We start from the raw sequence: 25,979 nt of genomic DNA, 5'->3' as shown, positions 1-25,979 counted from the left end.
TTTTTTTTTTTTTTTTGAGACGGAGTTTCGCTCTTGTTGCCCAGGCTGGAGTGCAATGGCGCGATCTCGGCTCACCGCAACCTCCGCCTCCTGGGTTCAGGCAATTCTCCTGCCTCAGCCTCCCGAGTAGCTGGGATTACAGGCGCGCGCCACCACGCCCAGCTAATTATTTGTATTTTTAGTAGAGACGGGGTTTCACCATGTTGACCATGGATGGTCTCGATCTCTTGACCTTGTGATCCACCCGCCTCAGCCTCCCAAAGTGCTGGGATTACAGGCGTGAGCCACCGCGCCCGGCTTGTCCTGATTCTAAGAACGTGCAGTTACCTTTGTGTGTTATGTAGCTTCCCTATATATTAATCAAGGAGGTATGTCAATCTCTGTCTCGGTTTCTCCATCTACAAAATAGGAATAATAGTACCTACAATATTGAAAGATTAAATGAGCTCAGATAGGTAAAGCAGAAAACAGTGCCTGGCACATACTAAGCACTGAGAAACATACGACCTTATTATTAGGGGGGGATTCATATATTTATATACATAGGAGGAAGTTCCTAGGAGAAGAGCTTTTACTCCTGCATTTGGAGCCGTGGGTTTTGAAGTCTGAGATAGGAAGCAGGAGGTATAGGGAGTTGGGGAGGGCTTCCAGGCTGAGAGAACACAGCAGCACATGCCTCAAGGCTAGATTGGCTTGGCCTGCGTGTAGACTGAAGGCGGGTCGGGGAGGAATTGATCTGGGCATCATTCAGTCACAGGTCTGTACAGCTGTCTATACAGCTGTGGCTGTAAGGCATTGAGGGTAGTTAATTTCACTACAAATACAGGGTCATGATAAAAACAACAAATTTTAAATAAAATCACATTAAATTATGCAATGGGAAGGAAGTGTATTTAAGTGCTAAGCTCGCTCCTGGGGGGCACCCAGGTAGCTAATGCCATTTATAGTGGGTTTTTTTCTTGGACTCTTTCTTCAGTACCCACAGGTCTTGTTCTAGGCGCTTGAGCCTTTTCCTGAATGTTGAGATGGGTTTTGGAGGGTGCACTGCCCACACATTGGGTAGGCTGGTGGCCAGTTGGCATTGCTAAGGCCCTGGGGGTAGGCCCAAGGTGGTTAATCATTGTCAGCCTGGGTCTGTCTAGGAGGCGAGACTCTTGTCTGGCTTCTTGCTGACCCAGTTAGGGGCTGTCTGGGGACTGGGGTTCAATGCTGCCTGAGAAACCCAGCATACATTAGAGCCCTGGACTCCGGATGAAAGCTGAGGAGGTCACATCCTTCAGTCCAGTCCTCTGGTCTGCCACCATCTCCTGACCGCAAACAAACCCTGTGACCCCTCCCTCCTCCCCCCAGAGCACTTTGGGGTGGTAGACCCTCCTGGTGACGCACACCAGGTAGCTCTGCTTCCCACTCTATGCCGGGCCCCCTTGGTTACTTAGTTCACTGATTTGGCCTGAGGTAAAACGCTTGAAATTAATGATTATTCTGAACCGACACTCCAGCAGCTTTCCTGGGATTCTAGCTGCTAGGTCTCATAGAAACTGGCCATAGGTCAGTGAGCCTCTTCTTCCGGGTCAGGGCTTGGGAGAAAAGGGTCTGAGAAGGAGCTGATTGGTCTGACTCAGTTATGTCCCTTGTCCTTGGGGGGTGGGGGAAATTCCTTAACATGTGCTGACACACGCCCTGGATCATGTGAGGCGCAGAAAGCCTATGCTGTGTATCAGCGCATATGTTTATAATCTGAACAATGCTGCTTTAATGTGTATATTAATTACCCAGGCATGACTTGTGTGTGTTAAAATGTCTTGTGAAAATCCTGCTTCAGGCCGGATGCGGTGGCTTACATCTGTAATCCCAGCACCTTGGGAGGCTGAGGCGGGTGGATCACGAAGTCAAGAGATCGAGACTGTCCTGGCCAACATGGTGAAACCCCATCTCTACTAAAAATGCAAAAAATTAGCCAGGCATCGTGGTACGTGCCTGTAGTCCCAGCTACTAAGGAGGCTGAGGCAGGAGAATCGCCTGAACTCGGGATGGGGAGGTTGCAGAGAGCCGAGATTGCCTCAGTGCACTCCAGCCTGCCAAGAGAGTTACTCCATCTCAAAAAAAAAACCCTGTTTCAAGACCTCTAGCCTGGTGCCTGAGATTTCTCCAACCAGCTCCCAGTTCCAGCAGTTTTTCCAACCAGCTCCCAGGTGATGATATTGTAGCTGGCGCTGTAGCCAGGGTGCTGACCCCTGGGCCACTCAGGGAGTAGCAGAGGTCTAGTTGCCCCATGCAATGGGCAGGTGCAGGGCATGGAATTGGGGGCTCCACTGGGCTCATCACACTGAGTTTCACAGCGCCCCCTGGTGGGCAGTGTCGGTGGCGCCAGTGCAGCTCCGAGGCTAGCAATAGGAGGAGGTGTGGCTTCTAGAAGGTACGCTGGTTTATGAGGCTGAGGTGGGAGGATCCCTTGAGGGCATGAGTTTAAGGCCAGCCTGGACAACGTAGCCAGGCTCTGTCTCTACAAAAAATTAGCCGGGTGTGGTGGCGTACACCTGTGGCACCAGCGGGAGTATCATTCAAGCCCCGGGAGTTCAAGCCTGCAAGGAGCCATGACCACACCACGGCCCTCCAGCTGTCTCTAAGATGGATGGATGAGTGGAAGATAAACTACAAGGCTAGCATGGGTTGTCTGGCAGGGGCTAGTGGGTCTCCAACATGGGGCCCAGAGGCAGGGAGGCCTGGTGGATATGGGCAGTGGCTTATGGAGGAAGCTTGTCTCAGTCAGGGTTCCAGGCAAGAGGATATGATGTGAGTCGCCTGGAGGTGTATGGGGCTCAGGGATGGGGGACTGGGGGCTTCACGTTGTGCCAAGGCTTTTATAATATTTTTGCCAACCAAAGGTGGAACAAAATGCAAAGGCAAGTGACTATTAGAAAACTCGGTTTCAGCTGGCATTTGTGTCCTGGAGTTTTTTACTCGTTCTCTGTAATCCTGGCCCCATGTCTTAAATGGGATGTTTGGCCATGGAGAATAACCTAGTCTGCATGTCAGTTTTCTTTTTCTATAAGGCGAGAGGTGAGCTTCCCAGTCTCCATAGGGAGAGGCGCAGGTTCTTGCATCCACCAAAATCTGTGTGCCTACAATGTTGCAGGCAATGGGACAGCCCAGAGGTCACAGCCTGCCAAGCCATCAGTGTGGCCCTGGTCCTGTGTCTTAGCTGATTTACCTGACCAGGAGGGGCAGCAGTGGGGAGGCCAAGTCCCAGAGGTAAGGGTGAGGCTACAGTGATCTGGGGAGTGCCCCTCCTGTTAACTGCCCCTATCCTTTCTGCCAGTGCCTCCTTCATCCTTCCCTTCTTGGGAACTTGGGACTGTGAGCCCCAGCTGGTGAGGGAGGAGGGGAGTGATCGACAGGCCAGCAGACCAATGGGCCCTGGAGGATGGGGTGAGGCGGGGCTTGTGCTGCCATGGAGAGGAGAGAAGCGGTTCTGTGGGGGAGGAGGGGACGGGTGGGAAGAGGACCTGGAGATTGAGGGGAAGGGAGAGAGCAAACAAAGGGGTCAGGAGGGAAAATAATGCACTGGCTTCCTGAGCCCCTGCAGAGGCTGAGCAGGGAGAAGGGGCCAGGGCCAGAGGGGACAGAGGCTGGCGGCAGACAGGCCGGGGCAGGCAGGTCCTAAATGGCATTGTTTGAAGGGGCCGGCTAGTTGCACAGAGCAGTCTGAGCCTGGGACCCTAGCCCTGGCCCCTCCTCTGTCCTGAGTGCTGGTGTCTGAGCCTTCGGGATAGACTGTCCACATGGAACCAAGTCCTGAGCCTCCGAGCTTGGTGAGAGGAAGGCTATGGGGGGCAGCCTGGGTGGGGTGCTTGGGCAAGAGCATCATCCTGCGAATGCGTCCTGGGGCCTGAGAACATAGCGCCCATGGTGGGGCGTCTTGGGGAACACTGCCCATCTCGTGCCCCTGCTTCCCTTCCACCTCACCCATTCTGGCTTATCCCACAGGAAAGCATGAAGGGAGACACCAGGCATCTCAGTGGAGAGGAGGACGCCGGCGGGAGGGAAGACTCCATCCTCGTCAATGGGGCCTGCAGTGACCAGTCCTCCGACTCACCCCCAATCCTGGAGGCCATCCGCACCCCCGAAATCAGAGGTGGCTGGGCCATGGGGACTGGGGTGGGGTTAGGCGCTGACACAGTGAGCAGTCACTGCAGACCACTGGAGGCTTTGGGGAGAGTCTGACCACCTCCACAGTCCCCCAGGAGGGAAGAGAGCAAGGAGGGATGCAGGGCCGAGCCTGTCACGCCTGCTTGCAGCCCATGGCCTCTCCTGTGGGACTTTCATCTCAGCTGGGGCTCTGAGAGGAACACAAGGGTGATGGTTTCATGTCCTCTGCCAGTCATGACAGGGGTGGTCTTCTGCCGACCCTCTCCCCCGATAGAGCAGGGCTGGGGTTCGGAACGGGAGGTCCTTTTCCACCCTGCCCTGAGCAGCTCCCAGCCAGCTCAGTTGGGATCCCGCCCCAGCTGGGTTGGAAAGCCCTGCATTGTCCTCTCAGCGGTGCCATCCCATGGAACTTCCTGTGAGCGTGAAAGCGTTCTATTTCTGCATTGTTCCCCACAATAGCCACACTCTACATGTGAGCACTTGAGATGCGGCTGACATGGCAGGCAGTGAATTGTTCCTGGAAATGTAGTTAGTGGTCCCTGGATGGACAGCACCTTGCTGGAGGAACTGGAGGGCTCCCCTTCCTGGTAACTTCAGTGTTGTTTTGGGCCCAGGCCTCTGTGGCCTTATGAATAATATCAGTGGAGAGGATGAGTGATACCGGGGAGCTCAGGGCAAACCCCTGTGGCTGACAATAGTGTTGGGGAGATCGCAGGCCACGGAGAACAACCCCTGTTAGCTTCCCCTGGCTGGTGCCTGCCCCCTCAAAACAGACTCTGGCTGTTTCCTCCACAGGCCGAAGATCAAGCTTGAGACTCTCCAAGAGGGAGGTGTCCAGTCTGCTAAGCTATACGCAGGTACGGTCTCTGCTCTCCCTTTTGCAGGCTCAGGGATGTCGTCTTTTGCTTTCAGCACATGGGCAACCTGAGGCCCATAGGAACTAGCATCTGAATGTATGGAGGGTTGCCAAGGTAGACACTTTCTGCATATATTTGGAATTATTTTTTTAATCTGGACATCAGTTACATTGATAAATCTCTAATATAGCAGTCCCCTCTTATCTGTCATTTTGCTTTCCATGATTTCAGTTGCTTGCGGTCAACTGCAATCTGTATTAAATTGGAAATATCAAATGGTAAATCCCAGAAATAAACAATGTACATACATTTTAAACTGAGTGCCATTCTGGTAGCATGATGGAATCTCAGCCTTCCTGCTCCATCCTTCCCAGGATCAGAGTCCTGCCCTTTTCCAGCATCTCTATGCTTAGGTGCTACCGGCCATCTCCGTGATCTGATCAGTTGCAGTATCACAGTGCCTGTGTTCAAGTAATGCTCCTTGTAGTTCATAATGGCCCCAAAGTGCAGGAGCGATGAGGCTGGCAATTCAGTTACGTCAAAGATAAGCTATGAAGTGTTTCCTTTAAGTGAAAAAGTGGAAGGAAGTTCTCAATAAGGAAAGAAAAAATCTTTTTAAAGACGGGATTTCACCATGTTGGTCGGGCTGGTCTTGAACTCCCGACCTCAGGTGATCCACCCGCCTTGGCCTCCAAAGTGCTTGGATTACAGGCATGAGCCACCATGCCTGTCCAGGAAGGAAAAAATCTTATGCTGAAGTTGCTAGGTCCATGGTAAGAACAAATCTTCCAGCTGTATAATGGTGAAGAAGGAAAAAGAAATTCATGCTAGTTTTGCTGTTGTGCCTCAAACTGCAAAAGTTATGGCCATGTTGCATGATAAGTGTGTAGTTAAGGTGGGAAAGGCATGAAATGCATAGGTGCAAGACAGGAACAGAAATGTGTTCGGATTGACAGCAGTGTGTTGTGCCAGAAAGCATTGAGCCTAAAGCAAGGGATCCCCTGACACCAAACCATTTACTTCGAGTAAGGGATGGTTACACAGATGCAAGAATAGGTTTCGACTGTAAAAATTACTGGAGAGGCTGCATTTGCCAATGAAAAAGCTGTTTTGCTTATAGCCATTACTGGAGATAGTAAAAAAAATAAATAAATAAATAAAAAGAAAAAGCTGTTGCTACGTTTTCAGAAGAGCCGAAGTTGATTAAGGAGAAAGGAAATCATCCAAAACAAGACGGCAGTGAAACCAGACTCCTGCAGAAGAGGATGCCTGATAGAGCCTACATTCATAAAAGTGCAAAGGAGGAAGGCACCAGGTCATACGCCATGGAAGGACGGATGAACTCCGAGTAGAATACAATAAGATATTTTGAGAGAGAAGCTGAATTCACATGGCTTTTATTAACAGTATATTGGGCCGGGTGTGGTGGCTCACGCCTGTAATCCAAGCACTTTGGAGGCCAAGGTGGGCGGATCACCTGAGGTTGGGAGTTAAAGAACAGCCTGACCAACATGGTGAAACCCCGTCTTAAAAACAAAACAAAACAAAACAAAAACCCAGTATATTGTAGTTGTCCTATTTTAATATTAGCTGTTAATCTGTGCCTAGTTTATAAATTAAACTTTATAGGTATGTAGATATAGATATAAATGCAGCACATATAGGGCTCCATGCTCTGAGGTATCAGGCAGCCATGGGGAGGCTTGGAATGTATCCCCACTGGGTAAGAGGGGACTACTGGATAGCAAGCCATCTTTTTATTCCTGCAATGAGTCCTACTTGGTCATGGTGCATTATGAAGTTGATTTTATTCATGTATTCATGAATGAAATGGGAGTATGATTTTATTTTTTTATTTGCTTATTTATTTTATTTATTTATTTATTTTTTTGAGACAGAGTTTCGCTCTTGTTACCCAGGCTGGAGCGCAATGGCGCGATCTCGGCTCACCGCAACCTCCGCCTCCTGGGTTCAGGCAATTCTCCTGCCTCAGCCTCCTGAGTAGCTGGGATTACAGGCACGCGCCACCATGCCCAGCTAATTTTTTGTATTTTTAGTAGAGACGGGGTTTCACCTTGTTGACCAGGATGGTCTCGATCTCTTGACCTTGTGATCCACCCGCCTCGGCCTCCCAAAGTGCTGGGATTACAGGCTTGAGCCACCGCGCCCGGCCTTGCTTATTTATTTTTGAGACAGTCTGTTGCCCAGGCTGGAGTGCAGTGGCACGATCTCGGCTCCTGCAACCTCTTGCCTCCTGGGCTCAAGCGATTCCTCTGCCTCAGCCTCCTGAGTAGCTGGGACTACAGGTGATGTGCCACCACACCTGGGCAATTTTTTCATAATTTTAGTAGAGATAGGGGTTTACCATGTGTTGGCCAGGCTGGTCTCGAACTCCTGGCCTCAAGTGATCACCTGTCCCAGCCTCCCAACGTGCTGGGATTACAGGCGTGCACCACTGTGCCTGGCCGATTTTATTTCTTTAAATGTATCTGCGATTTTGATGTCAGGATTGTATGGGCTCAAGGAATTTTTTTACAAGCTGGAATAAACTTATCTAAGCTTATTTTAAGAAATTTCAAACAATTATTATATCATTTAAGACTTGCTACATTATCAAGGTTTCTACTTCATCATTTACTTTTCCAAAGCTGGATTTTTTCCCATCATGTTTGGTGTTCCTGCCTTTACTGATGGCTTCTGTTTCCTAATTACTCTTCGTAGAGTTGGTCAGCTGGGTTGCTTTTACTCAGAGCCAGTGTCAGTCAAAACAGTCCTAAGCAGTGAAAACGCACCCTCTGCTTCCCTTCTCTTGGTGATGGGCAACCTACTGGGGGACTCAGACAGTGAGGCACCCGAGCTCTGGGAGGAATTAGGGAGGCTGCAGGATCAGAGGCTCAGCACTGCTATTTTGTTCCTGATGGCTAGTTACCAGCGACAGTAGTGAAATCTCTTGCCCAAATATTTGTTTTTTTTTTGTTTGTTCATTTTGTTTTGAGACAGAGACTTGTCTGTTACCCAGGCTGGAGTGCAGTGGCGTGATCTCACTGCAACCTCTACCTCCCAGGTTCAAGCGATGCTCCTGCCTCGGCCTTCCTGAGCAGCTGGGATTGCAGGTGCTTGCCAGCATGCCCAGCTAAATTTTGTATTTTTAGTAGAGATGAGGTTTCGCCATATTGGTGAGGCTGGTCATGAACTCCTGACTGCCTGCCTCGGCCTCCCAAAGTGTTGGGATTACACTCCAAGCCTAATTTTTATATTTTTAGTAGAGACAGGGTGTTACCCTGTTGGCCAGGCTGGTCTCAAACTTCTGACCTCAGGTAACCTCAGTCTGCCTCGGCCTCTCAAAGTGCTGAGATTACAGGTGTCAGCCACCACACCCAGCACATTATTGGATTCTTGATGTAACCCTGTTGTGTTACAAGGGAAGTACTGTTACTGCAATTTTAAAGTGAGGGAAGTGGACTCAAGGCCACACGGTTGGTGAGTGAAGGCCAGTGCTCAGCACTCGAGCCAGACCTAGCTGCTCACTGCTTCAGTCTTTGTGTTTGGCTTATGTTGGGTTTTGGTGAGGGGTATGAAGCCTGCACGAGGAGGCCTTTATGACATGGGGCAGGTTTCATGGCATTGCTTCCTGGACAGCTCTCGTGGTTGGCCTGTGTCTGTGCCCATATGCGGTGTGTCGCAGTGAGTGACCCGGTCTCCCTGCCAGGCACAGGCGAGCAGTCTTGCGTATTGCAGTTGCCTCGTTTCTTTTATCTTTCAGTCCTGTCTTGAATTTGTAGAAATTTTGTCCCCAGAATCTAGGGACAAAATAAGGCAGTTGAAAATGTGTTTTGGTCTCTTGAATTAGTAGTATGATTGTAGTTTCAATATGATGACGGATTTTTTACTTTTACACTGTTTTGCTTGTGTGACTTCTTATCGATATTGAAAAGTTCATCATGTTTCCTTATAAAGGACTTGACAGGCAATGGCGACGGGGAAGATGGGGATGGCTCTGACACCCCAGTGATGCCGAAGCTCTTCCGGGAAACCAGGACTCGGTCAGAAAGCCCAGCTGTAAGTAGCCACACCCTGAGCCAAAGCACTTTTAGCCACCACGCTACATAGCATGGTAAACATGTCTTAGATCTCCCTAGGGGAGGTTTTAAGAGAGAGAAAGAGACAAACAAATGTTTTGACTCTAGAAAATATAAGCAAGTCTCTGGAAGGTTTTTGTTTTTTTGAGATGGAGTTTCACTCTTGTTGCCCAGGCTTGAGTGCAATAGTGCGATCTCAGCTTCCTGCAACTTCCGCCTCCCGGGTTCAAGCAATTCTACCTCAGCCTCCCCAGTAGCTGGAATTATAGGCACGTGCCACCATACCCAGCTCATTTTTTATATTTTTAGTAGAGACTGGGTTTCACCATGTTGGCCAGGCTGTTCTCGAACTCTTGACTTCAAGCGATCCACATGCCCTGGCCTCCCAAAGTACTGGGATTACAGGCATGAGCCACTGCACCCGGCCTCCTGGAAGATTTTCTTTCTTTTATTTTTATTTTTTATTTATTTATTTACTTATTTATTTTTGAGACGGAGTTTCTCTCTTGTTACCCAGGCTGGAGTGCAATGGCGCGATCTCGGCTCACCGCAACCTCCGCATCCTGGGTTCAGGCAATTCTCCTGCCTCAGCCTCCTGAGTAGCTGGGATTACAGGCACGCGCCACCATGCCCAGCTAATTTTTGTATTTTTAGTAGAGACGGGGTTTCACCATGTTGACCATGGATGGTCTCGATCTCTTGACCTCGTGATCCACCCGCCTCGGCCTCCCAAAGTGCTGGGATTACAGGCTTAAGCCACCACGCCCGGCAATTTTTGGATTTTTAGTAGAGACGGGGTTTCACCATGTTGGCCAGGCTGGTGTCGAACTCCTGACCTCGTCATCTGCCTGCTTTGGCCTCCCGAAGTGCTGGGATTATACGCGTGAGTCACTGCGCCCAGCCGGTATATGCCATTTTTTTCAGGTGGTTTTTCAGTTCTTGTATAATCTTGGAGCTGCCCAAGGGTGATAGAGATTGCAGGACGGATGGCTCAGCTGCCAATTACCTTGCAAGTCCACCACTTCTGTGGGTGGATTCTGTGGATCAGAGTTTTTAGGTCTGGCAATGGGAAGGCAGTTATTGCTCATGGTCACCCAGCCCTTTAGAAACCAGACTGACACTCAGCTCCTATCCCAGGTGTGGGTGACAGTCTTCCCTGCCCAGGATGGTCTGTATCATCCACCTTGTGGAGATGAGAGAAGATTTCAGCAGCTTACTCAGGTTAAACGGGAACTCTTCTATGCGGAATTTGAACTCAGGTTCTGCAGCAACAAGTTCATGCCATTTTTGACAATGAATATAGAGCCTCAGGGATTCTCCTCCGGACTGATGATCGGGTGCCTTTCTGAACCCAGTCATTGGCCTCCTTAATTCTTTGGCATAAAAGTTTGGTTTAGAGTGAACATGAATTTTTCTTTTTTTTTTTTTTTAAATGATACTCTCTGTTGCCCAGGCTGGAGGGCAGTGGCCTGACCTCAGCTCACTGCAGCCTCTGCCTCCCTGGTCCAAGGGATTCTCCTACTTCAGCCTCCTGAGTAGCTGTGACTACAGGCACCCACCACCACACCCAAGTAAATTTTGTATTTTTAGTAGAGATGGGGTTTCACCATGTTATCCAGGATGGTCTTGAATTTCTGACCTCAAATGATCTGCCTGCCGTCGCCTCCCAAAGTGCTGGGATTCCAGGCATGAGCCACTGCTCTTGGCCAGATTTTTATATTTCAATCCCAGTTGGCAGGTACCATTTCAGCTGGTCATGTCTGTCTGCTGTGACAGGCAGAGCAGGACCTGCTGGGAATTGTGGGGCTGCCTAGCTGGCCACCCTGTCACCCCTATTCCAAGAGCTGGGGAATTCTTGCCGCTCTCAGTCCAGAGTCCCTATCTACCTCATCACCTGTTCACTTCCAGTTGTCCTGAAGCTGGCTACCTCCTGGCCCCGCCAGACCCCAGGCCTCCAGTCACCTCAGGCCCAGTGCGTGTCCTCTCTTGCTTCCAGGTCCGAACCCGAAATAACAACAGTGCCTCCAGCAGGGAGAGGCACAGGCCTTCCCTACGTTCCACCCGAGGCCGGCAGGGCCGCAGCCATGTGGAGGAGTCCCCCGTGGAGTTCCCGGCTACCAGGGTTGGTTCCCCAGTTGCCCAGACCCCTGCCCCCAGCCTCTCACTGGGAGACGTGCCTCCCTCACTGCACTCCTGGCTGTGGCTGGTGGATAATCTGTGTCCTTTTTTCACACTGCTTTTCAGGTTCTTGCTTTTTCTTGTCTCTCCTGGGTAAGCTTCCCTTTAAGCCTATTGGCTTTTCTCCTGGTCTGATCTCAGATGACGCTCTGTTGGGAATGGAGGCTTTCCCTGTTGACTTGGTTCTTGCTCGACCTTGGAGACAAGGTAGAAACCACTAACTTACGGACAGTCTTCTCACTAATGTCTTTTTCACCTGTCTTGAGGCAACACTTCACTGTCGCTGCAAGAATGGCCGCATGCACAGTAAGTGCTTAAAGAAGCCAGTGACCTGCTCCAGGCTTGGAGTCCCTCGTCATTACCCATCATTTGTGCCTTTGTCCTCTTTCTGTCTCTGTTGCTGGGACAGTTACAATGACTTTCTCCCACCTCTTAAGGGAGACATGTTCCTGGAGAACCTTCTTCAGCGGTCTCTCCTCTCTTTAACTTCGGTCTTTCTTCTTTCTTTCTGCCTAGGAGGCATTTGGGGGTGCCGTTGGTCTCTGGTCACCGACATCCTTTGCTGTGGCCCAAACTATGTCCTTCTGTCCACAGTCCCTGAGACGGCGGGCGACAGCATCGGCAGGCACATCATGGTCGTCCCCTCCCAGCCCTTACCTCACCATCGACCTCACAGACGATACAGAGGACACAGATGTGATGCCCCAGAGCAGCAGTACCCCCTACACCCACCTAGCCCAGGACAGCCAGCAGGACGGCATGGAGTCCCCGCAGGTGGAGGCAGACAGTAGAGATGGAGACAGTTCAGAGTATCAGGTACCGCCGAGAGGGACCCCTGCCCAGGGTGATTGAGGACTCTCAATAAGGGGCCCAACCAGTTACCTGCTGCTGTCAGTAAACATGGAGTGACCAACAGCTGTTAGAATTTTTGTAATTGTAATAATTGAAATATTTGAATTCTAAATATCTTCCATATGCACCATGGTCCCTTCTTCACCTGAATCCTCTCCCAGACATAAGTCAAATGCCAGTATTAATCACCTGAACACTGTGATTTTCTGAACATGGCATTTATATAAGGACTCCAGCTGCATATGTAATACATACTGTGATTCTGTTCATCAGAGTGCACATACTGTATATATTGTACGTCGTACACCTTTGTAGACTGGCTTTTTTTTCTTTTACCTGTTAAGAACTAGAGTTGTCTGAGGTTCATGTCTGTATAATGAATCCAGTGGTCTGGATCATAGCTTAATTAACCAGTTGAGATTGTTTGTTTTGATTCAAGCATTGCTGCATGAAGACTCCTTACACATGGATGTATTTATGTGTTGTTAGGATCCCTTTTTTCTATGTCCATTACTACATTTTACTTTGTATACAAGGGGTCTTGCTATGGGGCCCAGGCTGGTCTCAGACTCCTGGCCTAAAGCGATCCTCCTATCTCAGCTTCTGTAGTAGCTGAGACTACAGGCATGCACCACCATACCTAGCTAATTTTTAAATTCTGTTGTGGAAATGGAGTCTTGCTATATGGCCTGGGCTGGTCTCCAACTTCTGGCCTCAAGTGATCCTCGTGCCTCGGTCTCCCAGAGTACTGAGAATTACAGGCATGAGCCATAGCATCTGGCTACATGTGACATTTTGAGCAAGGTTTTTGTTGCCCTCAGGGTCAGTGATGTGGATGCGACTTGGCCCCGGGTGCCTCTCCTTACTGGGATTTCTTTATGTGGTTTTTATTCCAGGATGGGAAGGAGTTTGGAATAGGGGACCTCGTGTGGGGGAAGATCAAGGGCTTCTCCTGGTGGCCCGCCATGGTGGTATCTTGGAAGGCCACCTCCAAGCGACAGGCCATGTCGGGCATGCGGTGGGTCCAGTGGTTTGGCGATGGCAAGTTCTCCGAGGTGAGTCTGGGGGAAGGAAAGGGGGTCTGCAGGCTTGAGGCTGTGTCTTCCTTCCTTCTGCAATTGCCTTTGGAGATGGAGCCCTGCGATTGCATTCTGCAGATGGGCGAGCCTATGCCTTCACACTGCACGGGAGGAAGGACAAAATTTACCTTGTTAACCAGCGACAGCAGATTCTTAGGATCTTATGGGTCTACTCATAGAGGGGACAAAAGTGCTAGAAAGTTCTGGATTTTATGTTATTCTTAGATTTATTTTCTGGGGGCCGAATCACCAGTGTAGACTCTGGCCAGAAGTGGCCACATGAGTAGGTACCCAAAGGTGTTCAGTGAAGAAGCGTGGAAGGGACCAGAAGCATGGCCGAGGCCTCTTGTCATTTAGCCCTGGGGGGGAAGGAGACAGGCACAAGTGCCTTGGTGGCCTGCAGTTGGATTTAGGATCACCTGATACCAGTTATGAAAAGGGTTTTAGTAGAATTGGTTATTTCAGAGTCTCTTGATGATTGACATTAACCATTTAAAATCTTTCTTGACAATGAAATTTAGCTGGGGAAGAGCTGTGTTGGGCATAACTAGGCTGTTCTTGATTTTTTTTTTTTTTTTTTTTTATGAGATGGAGTCTTGCTCTGTTGCCCAGGCTGGAGTGCAGTGGTGCAATCTTGGCTCACTGCAACCTCCACCTCCTGGGTTCAAGTGATTCTCCTGCCTCAGCCTCCTGAGTAGCTGGGATTACAGGCGCCCACCACCACTCCCGACTAATTTTTGTATTTTTAGTAGAGACAGGGTTTCAGCCTGTTGGCCAGGCTTGTCTCCAACTCCTCACCTCAGATGACCCACCAGCCTCAGCCTCCCAAAGTGCTGAGATTACAGGCGTGAGCCACTGCACCTGGCCTCAAGAAAGACTTTGATCAGAGAGACCTTTCCTGTGATAGTCTCTTAGAAGTAAATATTATTCCCACCCTCAGAGTCCTAAAAGAGAGGCTAAGTTAGCCTCAGAGAGAGGCTAAATGAGGTTGGAGTTGCCGCAGCAGCAAGCCAGGGGTATACATTCCTGAGATTCAGCCTCAGGCAGAGATTCTGTTTTTCCCATGAATTGAGCTACCAAGGGGCCATTTGCCATGAACCTATTGAAGTTCCCCAAGGGCTAAAATAATAGGGTGTGGGTCTCCCTGGTAGGAGAGACTCTGCATGCAGATGGCTGCCATGACCAGCAGAGGGAGCAGAAGGACAAGTCCTGGGCTCATGCTGGCAGTGAGGCCGCTACTTCCAGGGCTGAGAGAGCGATAACTTCTGTGAACTGAAGGAAGATAGATTGTTTGCAATTGCTTTGCCCCATCGAGCCATAAAATGCACTTTGCAAGACAGAATCTGAGGCTAATACAATGCAGTGTGGTGCTGTCAGCATCACGGGATGAGATGACCGTATGGGACCGGGCTCTGGCCTGGGAAAGTGCCTGCCTGGCATGTGAGCGCTGTTTGGGTTGTGTTGGAGCCACTGAGCACTGGAACCAGCACTTGTGTATGAGCATTTTTTCCCCTACCAGAGCCCCAGTATTTTCTCACCAATGGTGGTCACACCCCCACACAGGAAGTCAGGCTGTCCAGTATCAAACGGAGGTTTGTATGAGTGTGAGCACAGAGAATAGAACATTCCCTGTGTCTTGCAGCTTTTTTTTTTTTTTAAGAGCTGAGGTCCTCCAGGCTGGAGTGGTGCAATGTTGCTGTCGTGGCTCACTGCAGCCTCAATAACCTGGGCTCAAGCAATCCTGCTTGAACAGAGTAGCTAAGACTTCAGGTGCATACCGCTGTGCTTGGCTCAATCTTAAAATCTCTTGTAAAGACGGTTTTTTTTTAAATTGTGCTTTAGGTTCTGGGGAAGGTGGGGTCTTGCTATGTTGTCCAGGCTAGTCAAACTCTTGGGCTCAAGCAATCCTCCCAAATCCCACTCCCAAAGTGCTGAGAATCTAGTCCTGAGCCACTGTGTCTCGCCTTGTCTTCCGATTCTGATTAGCAGCCCTGAACGTCCATTTTCTCTCTCCCTGGCCACTCAGCCAGTTCATGCTTGGTCTGGGGACTTGGGACATCAGGAGACTTGTAGAATATGGATTAAATCACAAGAACTAAAGGTAAATAATCACAGTAAGTGAGAGGTGCTTACTGTGTCAGGCATTGTGTCCTAAACACATTCTTTAGGGGGACTTGTTTTATTTTTTTATTTTATTCGTGAGACAGAGTTTTGCTCTTGTTGCCCAGGCTGGAGTGCAAGGGCATGATCTTGGCTCACTGCAACCTCCACGTCTCGCTTCAAGTGTTTCTCCTGCCGTAGCTTCCCGAGTAGCTAGCATTATAGGCGCCTGACACCACGCTCGGCTAATTTTTTGTATTTTTGGCCGGGAGCGGTGCCTCATGCCTGTAATCCCTGCACTTTGGGAGGCCTAGGCGGGCGGATCATGAGGTCAGGAGTTTGAGACTAGCCTGACCAACATGGTGAAACCCCATCTCTAATACAAATATAAAATTTAGGTGGGCATGGTGGCGCATGCCTGTAAGCCCAGCTACTCAGGAGACTGAGGCAGGAGAATGGCTTGAACCTGGGAGGCAGAGGTTGCAGTGAGCCAAGATTGTGCCCCTGAACTCTAGCCTGGACAACAGGGCAAGACTCCGTCTCAAAAATAGAAATAGAAATAAAAATAAAGAAAGAAACGGGGGATTTCATCATGTTGGCCAGGCTGGTTTTGAAATCCTAACCTCAAGTGATCCACCTGCCTCAGCCTTCCAAAGTGTTGGTATTAGGCATGAGCCACCATGCAAGCCTGAAATAGTTTTAATAAAAGGGTAAAAAGTAAAGAGATATCGTGCTTAGGAAAGAAGAAGGAATATGTGCAAACCCCCAATGCTGGAGCATCCACAGAGCATTTTAGGACTGAGCCTCAGAGCTCACAAACACAGGGTTCAACTAATTGCATTCATTCCAAGTATCATTCTTGTTCACCATTACAACGTCATGTCTAACAAGGTTCTGGATATCTGTGTTGAGACTTTGTGTCATTTCTATTTTTCTGCTTTTTTCTTTACTTCCTTTCACATAGATATCTGTGGACTTTATCCCCAGGAATGGGCTCTTGGTTTAAGTGTATGAAAATCTTCTGCATCTGATGGACAACCTTGTCATAGACATGGCACCCGGGACACACCTGTAGGTGGATGTTGATGATGTCTTTCTCTTCTAGGTCTCTGCAGACAAACTGGTGGCACTGGGGCTGTTCAGCCAGCACTTTAATTTGGCCACCTTCAATAAGCTCGTCTCCTATCGAAAAGCCATGTACCATGCTCTGGAGGTAACATGGGATGAGGGAAAAAAGGCCAGGCCCTGAGAGCAGGGATGACGCAGGAGACCCACAGAAACCTAGCTCAGTGTTTCCAGGGGTGGTTTGGAGGGGACAGGGTGGCCAGGGAGGAGGTAAATACCAACAATATGATGGCCACCAAATCAGCCTTCCTGCAAAGGGATTTGAGCCATCCCAGCTGCCTCTTGTTGGGACCACTAACTGAATCAGAAGGAAAGAGCACAGGCAGTTAGAGGTTCAATATTCATGTCAGGGAATATGCTTTTCCAGAGACCTCAGAGCCTCCTTTTGAGGGGTGGAGTTCATGGCTAAGACAGCAGTGGAGGCCAGCTGCCTTCTATCAGTGGGCCATGTTAATCCTGACGAACCATTACACCTTGTCCCTCCCTTTACCTTGATTTTTTTCCCCCCACCTTTGTTCAGCATTTAAGAGCCAGCCTCTTCTAGTTGCCATAGGCTTCATTAGACACTGAAATCCTCATGGTGCTTTATGTAGGACACATGTTAATGTCCGCATCTTTAGGGAGATAAAACAAGAAATCGAGTGCCTTCTTATATAAGATACAGAGGAGATGAGCTAGTTTTGGCTGGGGCTTCTGTATCTTAAAGTGGTAGAGTTAATTCTGATGTATCTGCCCTTTGAGAGGGAAGTGACCACTCACATTCCTAGGGGGAAGAGATCCTATTGGGTGCTTGCATGGAAAGATTCAACCACAATCCCCCTTCCGAGGCCTCTCCCTGCACAGGCTCCTCCTTCCCTGACACATACCACAGCCCAGGACAGCTGTCTGGCTATGAAAGGGCCCAGTGTGAAGGGGAATGTAGGCCCTGGCTGGGGGAATCCCTGGGTGTGGCCTGTCGAGCACCTCCTCCCCACCCCCCATTCATCACAGACTCTGCCTTTGCAGAAAGCTAGGGTGCGAGCTGGCAAGACCTTCCCCAGCAGCCCTGGAGACTCATTGGAGGACCAGCTGAAGCCCATGCTGGAGTGGGCCCACGGGGGCTTCAAGCCCACTGGGATCGAGGGCCTCAAACCCAGCAACACGCAACCAGGTGGGAATGAGTCCCCATAGCAGCACCCGCTGTCTCTGCTGGTGGGACAACTTCTTGGGAGAGTCAGCCACCCCTGCTGCCAGTCACCCCACCCAGCTTTCTAGCAGCTGGTCTCAACTTTGAATGTTAGAAAAAATACAACCAGGCATATGAAGGCTGTGCCAGCCCTGTCTGGCTTCCCTGGCCACTTTCTTGCTAATGGTCATGTACGTAGAATTTGTTTGAATCTGATATCTGTCTTGATGTCAAGATACAATGTTTTCATCAAAGGAAAAATAGTTGTTGAAGAAGAACAGTATGCCACCTGCTAACATTTTGACCAGTACCATATATTTCCCATTAGAAGATAACTGGTTTCTTGAAATCCAGGACTTGTCTTACAATCCATACATTTAAAGGCCAGGCACAGTGGCTCACACTTGTAATCTGAGCAGTTTGGGAGGCTAAGGCGGGCAGATTGCTTGAGGCAAGTAGATAGAGACCAGCCTGGACAACATGGTGAAAAATACAAAAATTAGTCTGTTGTCGTTGGCATGCGCCTGTGGTCCCAGCTACTTGGGCGGCTGAGGTGGGAGAATTGGCTTGAGCCCAGGAGGCAGAGGTTGCAGTGCGCCAAGATCACACCACTGCATTCAGGCCTGGGCCACAGAACAGGACCTTATCTCAGGAAAGAAAACAGTCCATACGTTCAATCTAATTTTTTTCTGTTTTGTTTTGTTTCCCCCTCAAAAGTGGTTAATAAGTCGAAGGTGCGTCGTGCAGGCAGTAGGAAATTAGAATCAAAGAAATACGGTATTTCCTCCCCGTCTTTTGACTGTACACTGTTTTCTCTGCACTTTTTCTGATTTCTTTGCATATAAAATGGTCACTGGAAAAGAATCAAATTTCTTGAAAAGTCAATCTGAACTCCCTCCCCATTCTCCCTTCACATCCCACCCTCACAAATACCTTCTGGGTTAACATTGGGGTGCACATACTTCCAGATTTTTCTGTACACTAGTTGGATGCCTGCTTTCTCCTTCATTTCTCAATATCAATACTGTAAGCACTGTCCAATGTCATTTTGTCACTAAAGGGTCCTTATGATTTTTAATGGCTGTATAATTTTTTTTCCTAGGGTCAGAGTCAAATTTAACCGTGTCCATTAAGATTTTCTGTATAGATGGACTAGAAATACAAATGAGTTTTACAAAATCTCACTTATAGAATGGGAGCCACGTTATGTAATTAAAATTTTTTCTAGCAGTCTCACTGAAAATGAGTTTGGTGGCTCACGCCTGTAATTCCAGCACTCTGGGATGCAAATAACCATACCTTGGATTTCCCAGCATTGTGGGACGCTGAGGTGGGCAGATCGCTTGAGCTCAGGAGTTAAAGACCAGCCTGAGCAACACGGTGAAACCCTGTTTATACAAAAAATACAAAATTAGCTGGGCGAGATGGTGTGTGCCTGTGGAGGCTGAGGTGAGAGAATCGCTTGAGCCCAGGAGGTTGAGGCTGCAGTTTGCTGAAATCATGTCACTGCACTCCAGCCCAGGTGACACAATGAGAACCGATCTCAAAAAAAAAAAAAAAAAAAAAAGAGAACATTTAAAAAGTAAAAAGGAGACCGGAGGCGGTGGCTTATACCTATAATCCCAATACTTTGGGAGACTGAGGCAGGCAGATCTCTTAGCCTGGCCAACATGGTGAAACCCGTTCTCTACTAAAATACAAAAATTAGCCAGGTGTGGTGGTGCATGCCTGTAATCCCAGCTACTCGGGAGGCTGAGACAGGAGAATCACTTGAACCCGGGAGGTGAAAGTTGCGGTGAGCAAAGATTGTGCCATTGCCCTCCAGACTGGGCAGCAAGGAAGAGTGGAACTCCATCTCAAAACAAAACAAAAGTAAAAAGCAGCAGATGAAATTAATACAAATCATGATTTTTTTATCACCAAATTTCCAAAATGTTAGCATTTCAATATCCAGCTAATATAAAAATTGAGATAGTGTGGCCGGGTGTGGTGGCTCACCCCTGTAATTCAAGCACTTTGGAGGCCAAGGTGGGCGGATCACCTGAGGTCGGGAGTTCAAGACCAGCCTGACCAACATGGTGAAACCCCGTCTTTATTTAAAAAAAAAAAAAAAAAATTGAGATAGTTTACATTTATAGTGCTGTTTTCAAATTTTCACTTATTTTACATATTACATATTTTATAGATCTAAATTTTGATGCTAAATTTGCAATGAAAATAATCTGTATTAAGTAAATACAGATTATTAACTACAGATGTAGTTGATTAAACAGAAATTAAATTCATAAAATATTCATTTGAAAAAGTAGACTAATATGTCTAGGTTAGTTGTAATAAGCCAATTAGTCGACCCATTTGTCAGTGTTTTAATTAACATTGAGTCTAGAATTCATTTCCTTACTCACCAGTTTCAGGTTCTCAGTAGCCACTCCCAATGGCTATTGCCCAGCATGTGAGATATCAGAAATCACAGACATAGGTATGTCAGGCTTTTAGCTTTGAATTGAGCTTTCTCTCTGAGCTGAGTCACCTTTACATCCTAGCCATTTAAAACCTTGTAAACATGGTTAAGGATCCTGGGTGCAAGGGGTTTTGAATGAGCTCCTGTTGTGAATTGCCCATCAAGGGGCCATATACATTCAGTGTGGCCCCCTGTTATGCCCCAATTGCAGCAGGTACCCAGGCATAGCATGGTCTTGTCCTGGGCCCGCATTCTCTCTGGACCCTCCTACCAAGCCACGGCTGCAGTCTAATTACCTTTCACAGAGAACAAGACTCGAAGACGCACAGCTGACGACTCAGCTGCCTCTGACTACTGCCCCCCACCCAAGCGCCTCAAGACAAATTGCTATAACAACGGCAAAGACCGAGGGGATGAAGATCAGACCCGAGGTGATTGTTGGGGACCCGCTACCTTGGGATCACGGGGCAGATGGGAGGAGGACTCCGCAGATCGGGAATTGGTCCATACTTGGCTCCCTAACCTCATCTCATGCTTTCTCCTTCTTTTTCAATAGAACAAATGGCTTCAGATGTTGCCAACAACAAGAGCAGCCTGGAAGGTAACGTTCTCTCCCTCTCAGTCTTTCCCTTTCACACCTTGGCTGGGGCTCTAGGCCTTCCTTATCCCAGCTCATCCACCCTGCCGGGGTTTAACCCAGAGCTCTGTGGTCCTATTCCTGGTCCCTGCATCTTAGTTGCTACAGTTTGTGGAATGAATTACCCAGTTGTGCCCCTTAAGAGAAAGGGACAGGAAGGGTGTGGTGTGGAAGAAGGGAAGATTGGCCTCTTTGGCTGGGAGAACCATAACCTAAAACCAAGATTACTGGTATCATGAGCCTTCCTAAAGAAGAGCTGCACCTAACTAGCTTTTAGACACGTGGCCACTGTCAGGCTAAATAGTCTGCTTGCACTGGCTGGGGATTTCCACTGATTGGATACTCTGGCCAGAATATACCTCATGGAATACAGAATGTGTGAGGATGAAGTCTCCCTTGGTTTCTTAACCCCCAGTTACTCAGTGCTGAATAGGAAAACACCACATCTCTGACCCAGAGAACCCCGGGAAGAGCTTCGGTTTAGAAATCCTATTCCCCAAGGCTCACTCACACTTCTAGTTAGGTAGGGATGCTTGGTCATGGACTTCATAAAGGTCCTATCTTCCCAGCCAGGGATGCAACTCCATGCTGACCTGGTGATATGAAAGGAAGGCAGGGTTGCCTACTGGTTAAGGGACCTGGATTCTGAAATTATAGCCATTTACTGTTTATAGGGCATGGGCGTGGGCAAGTCCCATCATGAGACAACAAGCCAATTGGAGTCACTGCAAAATCCTAGTTTCGAAGTATCTAAGGCTTCTCAAGGATTGTCACACCAGGCCCTCAAAGCCTGTTTCTGTTGGAGGGCCCCCTGCTCATCGTTCTGCCTGACATCATCCAACTAGGGCAGCCCCCTGCCTGTCTTGATGTTCCCCGTCTGTGAAGCAGGGATGGCACCTTGAAAGCACTGTGGAAAGGTAGAAGCTGTGATGCCTGACCTGAGGCATGAGAAGTCCTAGGCAAGGTGCTGTCCCGGAGGAAAATCTCAAGAACTGAGAGACCCCAGGCATCAGCAGCTGGTGTCAGGGCCTCCATTGCCACAAACCGCAACCCTGTTTTTCTTACAGATGGCTGTTTGTCTTGTGGCAGGAAAAATCCCGTGTCCTTTCACCCTCTCTTTGAGGGGGGCCTCTGTCAGACATGCCGGGTGAGTCCTCCTCCCCCTGCCCTGGACCTTCCTCCCCCTGCCTCCCCACTCTTCCCTGTCCTTCCCAACAGCACCTGCGTGGAGCATCAGTGAAGCTCACTCATCCCAGGTGCCTTGCATGCCGCCGCTGGGGCAGGGTCGGGGAGAGCTGTCCTAGAGGCCGGAGGCACACGTATCACAGCCAGTTGTCCTTTTAAAGGACACCAAGCCACCAGCAGTGTGTTTTGTGGCTGTGTCCTAGGACCTCCACCTACAAGCTGGCAGGGCCTGGCTTCTCTGCGCTCTGATTTCACTGGTGTTTCTCTCTCGCTGGCAGGATCGGTTCCTCGAGCTGTTTTACATGTATGATGATGATGGCTATCAGTCTTACTGCACTGTGTGCTGTGAGGGCCGAGAGCTGCTGCTCTGCAGCAACACAAGCTGCTGCCGGTGAGCGCTGGGTCCTGTGGGCTGGATGTGGGTGGGCCCCCAAGGCTCCTCGGTTCCTGCAGTCTGCAGACAGTTGCCTGTTTAATGGAATCCCAGGCATGGGAACAGGGAGCTAAATTGTGCTGGAAGCAGCACACGGGGTTGACACTTGTGGTGGCTGTGGTTGTAGCATACTTGGAGTAAAACTCATGTATAGGGAAGGGCTCTCTTTTATGAGAGAGGGTCTCGCTCTGTTGCCCAGGGTAGAGTACAGTGACATGATGATAGTTTACTGCTGCCTCCAATTCCTATGCTCAAGCAATCCTCCCACCTCAGCCTCCTGAGTAGCTTGATTACAGGCACACACCACCACACCCAGCTATTTGTTTATTTATTTGAGGTGGAGTCTTGCTTTTTTTTTCTCTTTTTTTTTTTTTTTTTTTTTTGAGACGGAGTTTGGCTCTTGTTACTCAGGCTGGAGTGCAATGGCACGATCTCGGCTCACCGCAACCTCCGCCTCCTGGGTTCAGGCAATTTTCCTGCCTCAGCCTCCTGAGTAGCTGGGATTACAGGCACGCGCCACCATGCCCAGCTAATTTTTTGTATTTTTAGTAGAGATGGTGTTTCACCATGTTGACCAGGATGGTCTCGATCTCTTGACCTCGTGATCCACCTGCCTCGGCCTCCCAAAGTGCTGGGATTACAGGCTTGAGCCACCGCGCCCGGCCCCCTTTTTTTCTTTTAAAGCAGAGTCCTGCTCTGACATCCAGCCTGGAGTGCAGTGGCACGATCTCAGATCACTGCAACCCCCACCCCCAGGGTACAAGCAGTTCTCATACCTCAGCCTCCCAAGGAGCTGGAATTATAAGTGTGCACCACCACACCCATCTAATTTTTGGGTTTTTAGTAGAGGCAGGGTTTTACCATGTTGGCCAGGCTCCTCTCAAACTCCTGCCCTCAGGTGATCTGCCTGCCTCAGCCTCCCAAATCCCAGCACTCCCAAAGTGCTGGCATTACGGGCATGAGCCACTGCACCTAGCCTATTTTTTGGTTATAAATTAAAAGTATAAATGTTCCCTAGGCTGTTCTCAAATCCCTGGGCTCAAGCAATTCTACTACCTCAGCATGCCAAAGCCCTGGGGTGACAGGTGTGAGCCACCGCACCCAGCTAGATGTGCTCTTAATAGTCTAAGAGCATGTAGGAAGGGAATGACTCGGGTGTCAGGAAAGGTAACTCCCTGATTTGCCAGTTGGCCTGTAATCCAAAATGTCCATGGAGTGAAGTAGGTTGTTGGGAGAGCATTTTTGATCAGAGAGCCTATGGAATAAGTGGGATGGGGTAATCAAGAAAGACCTCAGTGAACCCATACCAGTGGATCCTTGGTAAGCTTTTGGGGGGGGTTGCTATTTCCCTGTGGAAAGTGGCAAGGGGGTGTCACAGGAGACCAGCTGGATGACAAAGGCATCCCTTCTCCCTGCTGCTGGGTACAGGTGCTTCTGTGTGGAGTGCTTGGAGGTGCTGGTGGGCACAGGCACCGCGGCCGAGGCCAAGCTGCAGGAGCCCTGGAGCTGCTACATGTGTCTCCCGCAGCGCTGTCACGGCATCCTGCGGCGCCGGAAGGACTGGAACGTGCGCCTACAGGCCTTCTTCACCAGTGACACGGGGCTTGAATATGTAAGCCACAGGCTCCCGCCCCCACCACCACAGACCCCAGGGGCACAGGGTGTTGGAATGCTCTGGAATTCTCAGAGAAAGAGTAGTAGAAGTAAAGATGCATTGTACAAGTGGAACCTCTTGGAGCCTCAACAGCTGAGAGACCTGTCGAATTGACAGCTCCTGGGCACCGTTTTCAGCCTTGCCAGGGTTCACTCCCTCCTTGCCGGCTTCTCAGCATATAAAGAAATGGTTGTAGTCTTCTGAATTAGCATAGCTGAGAGGGAAGGAAATCGTAGAAATGAATTTGCTAGTTCTTGGAGGGAGGCACGCCCTAGGTCGTTCCCATCTGGGATGATAACCTTTTCATGTGTGCATCTGTGCGTGCATATCTGGCCTGTGTCCAAGGATAAATTGGCCATTCCTGGCCAAATGCAGGCTCGCGTGGTACACACTGTCTCCCCAGTCCCCATCAAGGCTTCAGTGGGCTTTTTGCAGTGGCTGCAGCACTGTTTGAAGCCTTCTGAGCAGGGTCAGCCTGCCCCTCCCTTAGAGCTGGAGTCTTTCCCCTGCACTTTCACCACCATGACCTCCTTTCTTACCTGGCAGGAAGCCCCCAAGCTGTACCCTGCCATTCCCGCAGCCCGAAGGCGGCCCATTCGAGTCCTGTCTCTGTTTGATGGAATCGCAACAGGTGAGTTTGGGGTACACCTGGGGATGCTCTGCTGCTGCATCGCAAGAGGGTAGCCAAGGCGTCAGAAGGCATGGTTAGGGCGTCTCATCCGGGGCAAGAAAGACCCCGGGGGATTACCTTCTCTGAAGAAAACTCTCCACCTTCTCAACCACCTGGCAGTCTTGGTCTTTGTATTTTATTTATTTGTTAGTGCAGTGGCGCGATCTCTGCTCACTGTGGTGTCTGCCTCCCGGGTTCAAGCGATTCTCCTGTCTCAGCCTCTCGAGTAGCTGGGATTACAGGTGCTCGCCACCATCCCTGGCTAATTTTTGTATTTTTCGTAGAGATACAGTTTCTCCTTGTTGGTTATGCTGGTCTCGAACTCCTGACCTCAGGTGATCTGCCCACCTTGGCTTCCCAAAGTGCTAGGATTAGAGGCATGAGCCACCGTGCCTGGGCAGTCTTGGTCATTTTAAAAGGAGGTACATCTTAGCTGTTACACTTTGCTTTTTGTTATGTGCAGATATGTTGCAACCGATTTTCATTCCACATGCGAAAGTATAATTGGAGATAAATTAGGCAACAACTCCCGCTCTCTGGTTTTGGTGTCCTTCTTTTCCCCCATGCGGAGTTCACACAGCTAGTATGTATGGTGTCTGTACAGCCTTTCCTGGATTGAACGCATGTGATGCAGTCCTGAGGAAATCTGCATTTTACTATAGCAGGGAGTGGAGGAGGTGAGCTGCTGTGTGCTCAGCATCATTTATGCTTCTGAGTCTCCCTGGCCCCCACAGGCTACCTAGTCCTCAAAGAGTTGGGCATAAAGGTGGGAAAGTACGTCGCCTCCGAAGTGTGTGAGGAGTCCATCGCTGTTGGAACCGTGAAGCACGAGGGGAACATCAAATACGTGAACGATGTGAGGAACATCACAAAGAAAAATGTGAGGGCAGTCTGTACCCTGTGGGCCATGTCTCTTCCTGTGCTCCCCAGTCCTCCACACCCTGAAACCTGCATGTAGGCCCCATCCCTGAGACCCCAGGGCACTGTGGTTGAAGAGAATCTGTGGTTGGCCTGGTGTGATGGCTCATGGCTCACACCTGTAATCTCAGCACTTTGGAAGGAGAATCACGTGAGCTCAGGAGTTTTAGCCTCAGCAACATAGTGAGACCTTGTGTCTATTTAAGAAAAAGAAAAAATGAGGCCGGGCGCGGTGGCTCACGCTTGTAATCCCAGCACTTTGGGAGGCCGAGGCGGGTGGATCACAAGGTCAAGAGATCGAGACCATCCTGGTCAACATGGTGAAACCCCGTCTCTACTAAAAATACAAAAATTAGCTGGGCATGGTGGCGCGCGCCTGTAGTCCCAGCTACTCAGGAGGCTGAGGCAGGAGAATTGCCTGAACTCAGGAGGCTGAG

General features: G+C 49.5%; 1 protein-coding gene across 1 annotated transcript; it reads left to right on the top strand.

Moving 5' to 3' along the window:
* Nucleotides 1-3,825: 3,825 nt before the first annotated feature.
* On the top strand, nt 3,826-25,680 carry LOC116562829 (DNA (cytosine-5)-methyltransferase 3B-like). Its single transcript, XM_032295257.1, has 15 exons — nt 3,826-4,135; nt 4,945-5,006; nt 8,964-9,065; nt 11,082-11,207; nt 11,858-12,079; nt 13,012-13,170; nt 16,400-16,507; nt 17,425-17,569; nt 20,351-20,476; nt 20,602-20,646; nt 21,750-21,829; nt 22,146-22,258; nt 23,729-23,912; nt 24,501-24,585; nt 25,359-25,680. Exons 1-15 carry the CDS (start codon nt 3,907-3,909, stop codon nt 25,580-25,582), a joined length of 2,010 nt encoding a protein of 669 aa, XP_032151148.1. The 5' UTR covers nt 3,826-3,906; the 3' UTR covers nt 25,583-25,680.
* The last annotated feature ends 299 nt before the right edge of the window (nt 25,681-25,979 follow it).

The sequence above is a fragment of the Sapajus apella genome, unplaced genomic scaffold (genome assembly GCF_009761245.1).
Source record: "Sapajus apella isolate SASKATOON/1434 unplaced genomic scaffold, GSC_monkey_1.0 scaffold33, whole genome shotgun sequence".
NCBI lineage: Eukaryota > Metazoa > Chordata > Mammalia > Primates > Cebidae > Sapajus > Sapajus apella.
The sequence above is the reverse complement of the archived record's forward strand: the minus strand, read 5'-3'. Positions and strand labels throughout refer to the sequence as shown.

What these genes read in the sequence shown, in the direction of transcription:
- LOC116562829 (XM_032295257.1), top strand. Translation starts at nt 3,907, where the DNA reads ATGGTGGGGCGTCTTGGGGAACACTGCCCATCTCGTGCCCCTGCTTCC. An exon ending in ACCCAGCAACACGCAACCAG is followed by an intron (nt 17,570 to 20,350) that starts GTGGGAATGAGT and finishes TACCTTTCACAG; the next exon opens with AGAACAAGACTCGAAGACGC. An exon ending in GGATGAAGATCAGACCCGAG is followed by an intron (nt 20,477 to 20,601) that starts GTGATTGTTGGG and finishes CTTTTTCAATAG; the next exon opens with AACAAATGGCTTCAGATGTT.